Source organism: Bidens hawaiensis, unplaced genomic scaffold (genome assembly GCF_021521415.1).
Source record: "Bidens hawaiensis isolate Kalapana, Puna unplaced genomic scaffold, B.hawaiensis_p1.1 tig00007761_1, whole genome shotgun sequence".
In the NCBI taxonomy this organism is placed as follows: Eukaryota; Viridiplantae; Streptophyta; class Magnoliopsida; order Asterales; family Asteraceae; genus Bidens; species Bidens hawaiensis.
In genome coordinates this window covers 7,280-18,141 of record NW_027491539.1, presented here as the reverse complement: position 1 = coordinate 18,141, position 10,862 = coordinate 7,280, and the positions used below count along the sequence as shown (strand labels likewise).

The following is a 10,862-nucleotide window of genomic DNA, read 5'->3' as shown; positions in this document are numbered from 1 at the left end:
ACATCATCATCTGGGTTACCAGTATATTTATGAAAAATCTCCTCTTGAAATGTCTCCCAAATCATACATCGTACAACTAAAAGATATTCTGCAAGTATAAATAAGAAGAGGCATTATAATTCGCGAAAATGTACCAAATCACATGAACAACAGTCAAAGAGATACAAATTATAGGTGTTCATGCTGCTAATTTCATAGAATGAAAACGTTAGTATATTGGGAACAAATGCAATTACCATTCATCCTTGGAGCATAAACCAATCACCGTGCAATGTATATAACATTGATAAGAATTCCTCAAAAGTACACACACACACACATATATATATGTATATATGTATGTATATGCTACATAAGTAACTAATGCTAATTATGAGACTTTAAGATGCTAGTATTATGGATAATTACTTATAATAATTATCATAATTATTTGAACCTCACTAAATGGTAAACATTTGAGTTTCCTCAAACTAATTCTAACATGATGAGACTTTAAGATGCTAGTATTGTGGATAATTACTTATAATAATTATCATAATTACTTGAACCCCACTAAGTGCTATTTTTTATTATTTTTCTTATTTTTGTTCAAAAGTGCAATAAACGAAAAACGGATCATCATAACATGACAAAAACATAAAATATCACAAACTTCGAGGTTCATGTAATCATGACTAAGTGTGTATCTTCTAGCTCTTTCAAATTTTATATCATATGTAGAGGCTATTATTTCAGTGATAGTACCTATTTTGTGAAACATCCAAATTACATTTATCATTTGTGACAACAATAAAAAAAAACTATTAAGGTCACAATTACACATGACATCCAACACATTTTTAAGATTTAAAAAAATAATAACAAATATATATATATATATATATATATGATGCTACATAAGTAACTAATGCTAACATTATGAGACTTTAAAATGCTACTATTGTGGATAATAACTTATAATAATTATCATAATTACTTGAACCCCACTAATGGTAAACCTGTCTATCGACCTATATTTTGATTTATTTTTGAACCAAAGAAAGCCGAGAGATTTTATATCTCCTATAATTTTTTAATTTAGAAAAATTAAAAACTCAGAAAATAATATCTAGCGTAATCACAACTTCAAATTGTAACATGGCCCTAATTTTTTTATTTAGAAAATAATTAAAAATCATGAAAAAAAACTGAAAAAGTTCAGAAACAATTACAAACTTGTTTGTTTTATACCATTTGTCCACCCATGACAACTTAAAAGAAGATTTAATGGAGTGAACTCCACGATGTTGGCTTGTTTAAAGATTACAAACTCTATAGCATCGAGCTGGATATGGTGCCACCTTAAGAAAGATACATAATGGTGTAAAGAACAACTTCGAAAATGAGTGAACAATATTTATGAGTTATTAATATGTATGTCCAAATATTGTGATACAATTTGTATTATTATATCACATAAACTGCTTCCAGAACAATTCAAATTTGGATTCATGCGTGTATCTAAACTTTGTAGTACTATCTATTATTGTTCTATTGCTCAGATGGAAAACACAACTTCAAATATGTGAAATCAGCACATGATATTAATAAACCTTCTAAATCCAAAGCCGGGCCTTGTTTTACGTTAGTTGTCGTTTTGAATAGTGTATAGAGAGCATAATAAGTAGAGAAAAGAGAGTTTGTTCTTCATTGGTATGTATGCATGTATACACAAGAAGCCACTATATATAGGCTAACAAAGTTAATAGGCACATAATAACATATGAGAGTTAAGAATGTGAATAGTCACCATAATAATAATAATAATAACATATTTAAACCATAACCTTTTGTTTTCTAAAGGATTGAAAAGTAATGTCACAAAACGTGAAGCTTCATGATGTTGTACCAAAAGCTTTAAGAATTGATGTATACGTTGACAAATTACTTTTCTTGCCGATTTATCGATGCTTCAACGATATCGAAAAGCCCATCTCAATGCTCAACATCTCTCACATTTGATCCAACTTTCCAAGCATCATTATTAAGTAACAAGAACCTTGCATCATACGGTTTACATGGTTTTATTGCCAAAAGCTTGCAATACAATCCAACACCAAGAAACTTTGTTGTATGCAATAATATTACTCCTCCGGGAGCTCCTCTTCCATCCGTACCGCCTTCCGGTTCATTGTAAGCCTCCCATAGCATCATATTTGAATCCTCATGTATCTAATGGACCACTTATATGCATTAAAATAGAACGCATGTAGGTCAATCACAATTGTTTACACTAATGTACCAAAATAACAATATATAAACATTATACATCCAGAATATGTTTACAATAAAATCACACGAAACTCATAAAATGAATATTACAAACCGATCTTCAACCTTCAAACATAAAAATTATTGCTTAAAGTGTGCTTAGTTTAGTCCGAACTTTACACTATCAGCTTTTTTCTTAGCCCAGATCGCCTCAACTTTTCCTTATTACATCCTTCTAACCTTGAGAAATAGTGTATAAAGGATATGATGTTGTTATTCATTGGTATGTATGTATGTATGTATGTTTATGTAATTGAAGCACAAAAATACACTATATATTATAGAAACATAATGGCACATGGAAGTTAAGAATGTGAATAGTCACCATAATAATGATAATAATAATCTATAATAATAACACATGTAATATGTATATAACTTAATGTATGTTAAAAACTTTTTGCATGCCCCAAAGGATACAAGAGGAAATACACAAAACATGATGCTTCAAAAACTTGTACAATACGCTTGAAGCACGAAACGATGAAACGACAAATTACTTTTTATGCCCTATTATGAAATGTCCGTTTTGTCCTTGCCATCTAATTATGAAATTACCATGGATGCCCATCACTCATTCTTTATATATAATATAGATATAGATATATTAAATGGATAAACAAACAAACAAAGCAGGCTCCATTTCTAGTTTGTACCAAACTCCATTCCCATTTAACCACCCGACCCGACCCGCATTAGATCCGAAAAACCCTAACAAAAAAAATAGCCGTTATAAAGACCGCTTCTTCCCTTCAACTTCAACGTTCATGTTTTCTTATATTCATTCCTTCACTCATCATCACCATCACCATCACCATCACCTAATAATAATAATAATAATAATAATAATAATAATAATAATAATAATAATAATAATAATAATTAACCAAACCTCCGTCATTTATTCTTTTAATAATTACTTTCACGTTTTCCAGCGAATACACGACGGAGATGGAATCCCATAACGCCGGAGCATCCACACTACTAACGCCGTCAAAACCAAAACCCTCAAAAAAATCAAAGCTTCCAGAGACTGTAACCAGTCGTAACCCTACGCCTTCAAAGTCTCCGCTAATCAAATCCAAAGGTGTTAAATCGGCCGTGAAGAAGCCGGTTCCGGTGACATCACCGAACAAAATTCGTCAGAGGAAGTTTGTACTGGCAAAGAAGAATTCGAAACCTGAAACCCTAGAAACCCTAGAATCAGTCAATTGTAAGTGTAATAAAGCTAATTCTAAATTGAATAAGTGTGTGTGTATTGCTTATGAGAGTCTTAGGGCTTCTCAAGATGAGTTTACAAAGATTGGTAGTGTTATAATTGAAGAGGAACAGAAGGAGAACCTAATTGAAAAAAACCCTAATTTGGTAATTGAACCGGAATTGGGGGAAGGTGAGGTGTCTGGTGAAAGGCTTAGTGGGCAGATGAAGAGGAGAAGGGATAAGGTGTTGGAGGTAGCTAGGCAGAGTATTCCGAGTAACGGGTGTGGGAGAGTGTTGCATTTGGTGAAGGCGTTTGAGAATGCGTTGACGATAACTAAAGCGAAGACGGATGAAGAAGCTGAAGAGGAAACTGTTAAGGTTCCTAAATGGGAGCTGCCGGGATTGAGACCGAAGGCTCCGGTGACTGAATTCTCTTCGCCGGATATGTTTCTCACGTCGGAGAGCTTGGGGTTGGATTCGCGTGGTTCGTGTTCGTCTGGTAGTGATCACAGTAAGCCAAGGTTGGATTTTTTATTTATTTATTTTGCAATCGTGTTAATTTTATTTGTTTTTACATAGATTTGATTCTGAATAGATTGTTGTTTTCTTTGGTTTAGCGTTTCAAATAGGAATTTGGGTGGTGGGAGACGGAGCAGGCGAAATGTATGTTCGCTTCTTTTATGGCTTTTCCATTATCGGTTTATTTACTTTGATGGTGAAATTTAAGTCTTGATATTGATTTTGTTGTTAATCATGTAGAGCTCTGAATCTTCTGCAACTTTTAAAGGTAGACGAGGTAAGAGGACAGTTAAGACGACTCCTCAACAACCCTTCAATCTCAAAACTGAGGTTGGTTTTCGTTCATTCTATTTGCCTTCCTGTTAGTCTAGAATAAAGTGATTAAGAGTGCCATATTTTGAGTTGATAAAGCTGGAAAGATGTATATGTAGTAATTTACCATTTTTGTATACAGCAAAGAGGAAAATCAAAGCAAGAAGAGTTCACGAAGAAGGTACAAGAGATGATGATTGAGCAGGAGAAACAGAGAATTCGTATTGCACAGGGTCTTCCATGGACAACGGATGAACCCGAGGTGAAGTTGTTTTACAATATCATTTTCTCATAAAACATGTATCAAAATATAAACCTGTGATTCATAGTTTGAGAAATTTCAGAGTCTTGCAAAACCTCCGGTGAAGGAAATCACCAGGCCTGTTGATTTAGTTCTACATAGCGACATGAGGGCCGTTGAGCGTGCTGAATTTGACCAGCAGGTATTATGCTTAAAAGCTTGAACCAGATGACTAAATCTATGGAGTCAACTTACATTGACTAAATGGTTTGATGGCAGGTGCAAGAAAAGCTATCATACATTGAGCAATTCAAACTTGAAAAAGAAAAACAACAAAAGGTAGAAAATCAGCCAATACAATATATATATATATATATATATATATATATATATATATATTGGTTTATTCTTTATATATTGCATTGCATTGATTGAATGATATTTGTGCTTGTATAGTTAGCAGAAGAGGAAGAATTGAAGAGGTTGAGAAAGGAGCTTGTGCCAAAGGCTCAACCTATGCCTATTTTCGATAAACCTTTTGTCCCAAAAAGGTATATTATTTATATATTAAACGTAAATCAAATCCAAGTTTATCGATCATTTGCTGAATATAATCCTTGTTTGGCAAGGAACACAAAGAATGTGAAAGTTATACAAAACTCTTATGAATGGTCTGTTTGCTGTGTGCATTTCTGTAGGTCAGAAAAGCAACCAACCATGCCCAAACAACCAAAGATTTATAACCCTCAGCAAAAGAAGATGCATGGTGGTCACTAAGGGACTCGACTCCCTACTTCATTACCTTAAGCTTTTGCTTGTCTGAGTGTTTGATGCGAGTGTGATTCTTGTTGACTATTGGAAAAGGTGTTTGCGATTCTTGTACATTACCATAGTCATTAAATTTTGTATAAATCTTGAAAGCAATTGGAAAGTAACATTTTTGGTTTGATTTGCAAGCACAATGTTTTTTTTTTCCTTCTAGAAGGTAAAATCAAGTGCAATGGTTTGATAAGGTGTGTCACATAACACCACTTTATAGATGGAAAGTAAATATCTCGAACCTAAGCATGCCATTCCAAAGAGAATCAGGGGTTGTTTCGTGTCGACAGATTTGTGGGTTTGACATCAACTCCTTTGGTGGTGACTTTTTGCTTGGAAGAGGTGATTGCGGTTCTTGTACATTTGTTTAGTTGATAAATTTTGTAAATTTCTTAAAAGTAGTTATAAATAATATAATTAAACATTTTTATTCTAATTTGCAAGCACAATGGTAATTTTCTTTTATATTATTACTGTTAAAAGGTTATTTTAATTTATACACATGATAAGATGTGCAACTTAACACCCCTTTAAGAGAGACAGAAAATGAAATGTCTACAACCTAAACAAAGCATTCCAAAGAGTCAGAAGACAATTAGGGATGGTTGATGTTTCGTATCCATATATTATTTATACCCATATGTGGATGATATCAAGTCCTTTAGTCAAGTGTTCATAGTTGTTTGATGTGAGTGTACTATATTTACTTGAAAAGGGTTAATTCTTGAGCTATTTTTTGTAAAAATCTTGTCAATAGTTAACGTTTTCTTGGGCAGACTCTAACTCACTTGAGATTAACAAATTAGACATCATTTGCTATACTTTCACCTCTTTCGGGACATGGTTGGGGTTAATGGACTTTATAATTGTAGTACACTATTCCTAAAACCAGTAAAAAATTGATCATGTCAAGTTTTAGTAAGTATTTAAAACTACCAACCAAAACAAGCTAATAAAAGAAAGAAGAAAAGCTTTAAAACCAAAATGCTTTAAAAGCTGCCAACTTGAAACTACATAAAATTTCAAAACTCAAGGAACCCAAAATCCTTACAAAACATCTCAAAAACACATAGCAAATTAAATAAGACATAAAATAAACATAGAGATTCAACACTAAAATACTTGCTACCTTCAAGAAATATGCAGCAACTAATGGATCCATGAATATAGGAACTTCAAAGTTCAACTAAAAATTCATGAAACCATCTTATTATTATAACTAGGGGTGGCAACCTTGACCCAAACCATTCCAAATGGGTCAATTTGGGTTGTTTTAAAATTCAAATGGGTTGAATTGGGTCATAGGTTTTAATTAAATGGGTCAAAATGGGTCACTTGAAATTCCACATTCTTATTTTTGGGTCAAAATGGGTTGACAAATTTAACTACATGGGTCGATGTGGGTTAGTGTATTAAGGAAAAGTGACATGTTTGGGTTGAAATGGGTTTTAGATTGGAACGATATCGGTTTAGGTTTCGGCTCGGATCAGCTTTCGTGCCGACACGAGTTTTAGCACTGGACGGGTTGGGTTTCGGTTTCTTTCGAGTTTTCGCACTAGACGGGTCGATTAAGGTTTTTGATTCGTTTTCGTCGACATTTCGGTTTCGGTTAATTTGTCGGGTTTTTTTTTTTTTTTTTGATGAACGAGGTTAACGGTGAAAATATTTTGGTTTTTTTACTTTTTTCGTTATTTGTTTATATTTTAAGTTATGATTTTTTATTTGTTTTTTTTGAATTTTTTTTGAGGGATTTTGATCTTAATAGAAATCATCAAAAAATATTCAAAAAAATTAATAAAAAAATCATAACTCAAAAAATAAAACAAAAACAAAAAATCGCTTAAACGAGCTATTTGATGCTAAAACGAACTGAAAAATCGCTTAAACGAGCTATTTGATGCTAAAACGAACTGAAAAATCGCTTAAACGAGCTGTTACGTGCTGAAATGAACTGAAAAATCGCTAAATCGCTTAAACAAGCTGTTACGTGCTGAAACGAACTGAAAAATCGCTTAAACGAGCTGTTACGTGCTAAAACGAACTGAAAAATCGCATGCGCTGAAACGAACTGAAAAATCGCTTAAACGAGCTGTTACGCGCTGAAAAGAACTGAAAAATCACTTAAACGAGCTGTTACGCTCTGAAACGAACTGAAAAATCGCTTAAATGAGCTGTTACGCGCTGAAACGAACTAAAAAATCGCTAAAACAAGCTGTTACGCGCTGAAACGAACTGAAAAATCGCTTAAACGAGCTGTTAAGCGATGAAACAAACTGAAAAATCGCTTAAACGAGCTGTTAAGCGCTGAAAAGAACTGAAAAATCGCTTAAACGAGCTGTGACGCGATGAAACGAACTGAAAAATCGCTTAAACGAGCTGTTACCCGCTGAAACGAACTTTAAAATCGCTTAAACGAGCTGTTACCCGCTGAAACGAACTTTAAAATCGCTTAAACGAGCTGTTACGCGATGAAACGAACTGAAAAATCGCTTAAACGAGCTGTTACGCGCTGAAACGAACTGAAAAATCGCTTAAACGAGCTGTTACGCGCTGAAACGAACTGAAAAATCGCTTAAACGAGCTGTTACGTGCTGAAACGAACTGAAAAATCACTTAAACGAGCTCTTACACGCTGAAACGAACTGAAAAATCGCTTAAACGAGCTGTTACGTGCTGAAACGAACTAAAAAATCGCTTAAGCGAGCTGTTATGTGCTGAAACGAACTGAAAAATCGCTTAAACGAGCTGTTACGCGCTGAAACGAACTGAAAAATCGCTTAAACGAGTTTTGACCCAAACCCGTTTTGACCCGTTCTAACCTTGACCCGTTATAACCCGAACCTGTTGACCCTAACCCGTTCCGACCCGAACCAAAAGAACCCTTTTTTTAAGTGACCCGTTTTGACCCTAACCCGTTTCGACCCTAACCCGTTTCAACCCTAACCCGTTCCGACCCATGACCCATTTTGACCCAACCCAACCCATTTGCCACCTCTAATTATAACTACTCTTCCTCTGCATCTTTCTTCTTTTTCTTCTTCTCACTTTTGCTCACTTCACCATTTTCAGCATCTTTACTTTTCTTCTTCTTCTCAGATTTCTTTTCTGATTTCTCCCCGTCTCCCTTCTCAGCCGAAGCATCCACATCACCGTCCTTATCCTTCTTCTTCTTCTTCTTCTTCTCAGTAGTCTCACCTTCCACCACTTCTTCCGCTGCTTCAACCTTCTTTTTCTTCACAACCGGCGTCTCTGCTACATCTTCATCTTCTAACTTACGCTTACGCCCTTCATCACCATCTTCCCCGTCCTTATCCTTCTTCTTTTTCTTCTTCTTCTCACTCTCGACTTTCCCACCTTCCTCCGCAACTTGTTCACCCGCAGGTTCAGGCGCAGCAGCAAGACTAGCAACCATTGAATCACCACCCGTAGGAAGCACAACGTTCCTAGTCCACTCAGCCGGTGTCTTCTCATTCGGCTTCCCATGTTTAGTCAACTTCCCTTCCGAAATCAGCTTCTTCTTCATCGAAGCCGTGGGGCCCAACCCCCATTTCCTCGGATACATATCCCTATCCATCACCACCCGTTTAATCTTCGCCACAACCCCGTGATCACAAGTCGCCATCACAGCAGTCGTCATCTCCGCTATCCCCAACGCAATCGCCTCCCCCTTCGTCGTCATCAAAACGACCTCCTCCCCGTTCTCAATACCATTCTCGAATCTCAACAACCCCGGAATCATAAGCTTCGCGCCATAACAAATCGCATTCACCGCGGAATCCTTAATCACCAACCTCTTATAACTAGTCAACAACACCTCCAACGGCATAACCACCCGCCTCAAATGACTCTCGTCTCGATAATTATCAAACATCCACTGCGCATCCATCACATCATGCATCGTAACCATATTATCCTTCTCCCCCATAATACCCGACCTCACCCGCCTCAACTCCTGCATATGCCCACCGACACCCAAAATCAATCCCAAATGAACACACAACGTCCGCACATACGTACCCGCCTCACACGAAATCCAAAACACAACCAAATGCTTATCAGCATCATACTCCAACAACTTACTCTCATAAATAGTCCTAATCCTAAGCTGCCGCTTCACCGCGGAAATCAAAGGCGGACGCTGGAAAACCGCACCCGTCAGCGTCTCGAGCGCCCGCGCCACTTTCGCAACATCGGGCACCGCGGAATGAAGACGGGCAACACAAACGTACTCTTTACCAGCACCCTGTTGGGACTTGACTAACCTAGTGGCTCTATCGATACAGACAATTAAATTCCCGGTAACCTTCGGGTCGAGAGTACCGCTGTGACCGGTCTTCTCGACACGAAGGATACGCTTAATCCAGGCGACTACTTCATGGGAGCTAGGGTTTGCGGGTTTGTCTAGATTAATAACACCGTACCTGATGTATTCAGCTAAAGGACGCTTGAGAGGTGAGTAACCGGACGGGAGTGGAGTGTAGTGGCCGGTTCGGACGTTCAACCGGTCGTAGTGTTTGAGTAGGATTGGCCAGTCGGATGTGTCGATGGAAGGTGTGAAGGACTGGGGTTTGATTAAGTAATCGGTGGTGGGTTCTTCGGTGTCTTTGGACTTGGTTTTCTTTTTCTTCTTGTCGGAACGGTGGACGTCGACGTCGGACATGGTGGAAGGTTAGGTGACGGTGGTGGAGTGGCTAGGGTTTTGGGAAAGAGAGGAGATGACAAGAAATGGGTTTAGGGTTTTTAGATTTTTATAACCTTGGATGATGTATTTTCTTAAAATTTACTTTTTTTTTTTTTATTTTTTCTTTTAAACAACTATGGTAAGCGAACAAAACGGTTAACTGAATCGAATCAAAAATTGAACTGAAGCTGAACATACTTGAAACCGTGCCTTCGGAGCCGGTTTGTAATTTTCTCCACCAAAACCGGTTAACCGAACTGAAACCGGTCAATACCCGAACTGAAACCAATTGTAACCTCCTGAACTGAAACCGATCTTAAACCGGTTTTGACTTTTGTTGACCAGACCAAACCAAACCGGTTAAAACCCAGACTTTTTTTGACTTTTGTTAACCAGAGTGTTTCGGTTCACCATAGCACTCCATAAAAACCATAAAGTGTGGACACGAATTGAAAATCTTTTGCCTTGCGGTTTGAGAATCCGGTATGCTTAAACACCTTATCTTAACTACAAAAAAACTTAAGAAACAGGGTCTTTACATCATTGTGAGATCACTTGTTAAGTTGATTTTGCAAACCCGCACGACACGGAAACAACTTATTCTTTTAGTTGTCGTATGTGTTGTGTGTTATTTTTTGAGATGTTTATTGTATAATTGTTTTAATTATAAAGCCACATAAACCTTGTATATATGTTACGAATTACTAATGTTAAATAGATGAGCGTATTTTTAGTTTTGCTTCACGACTACTTGTTTACCAAATAGTTAATCTTATCTAT

At 36.5% G+C, this 10,862-nt stretch overlaps 1 protein-coding gene and 1 pseudogene across 1 annotated transcript; one reads left to right on the top strand and one right to left on the bottom strand.

Annotated features, from left to right (window-relative positions):
* The first annotated feature begins 3,234 nt into the window (after positions 1-3,234).
* Positions 3,235-5,739, top strand: LOC143636001 (microtubule-destabilizing protein 60-like). The gene is made up of 8 exons (XM_077103697.1): positions 3,235-4,031; positions 4,128-4,173; positions 4,270-4,359; positions 4,484-4,603; positions 4,686-4,784; positions 4,862-4,921; positions 5,039-5,133; positions 5,281-5,739. The coding sequence occupies exons 1-8, from the start codon at positions 3,262-3,264 to the stop codon at positions 5,357-5,359; spliced, it is 1,359 nt and encodes a 452-aa protein (XP_076959812.1). The 5' UTR covers positions 3,235-3,261; the 3' UTR covers positions 5,360-5,739.
* A 2,666-nt stretch (positions 5,740-8,405) lies between these two features.
* On the bottom strand, positions 8,406-10,103 carry LOC143636053 (H/ACA ribonucleoprotein complex subunit 4 pseudogene; annotated as a pseudogene).
* Between the last annotated feature and the right edge of the window lie 759 nt (positions 10,104-10,862).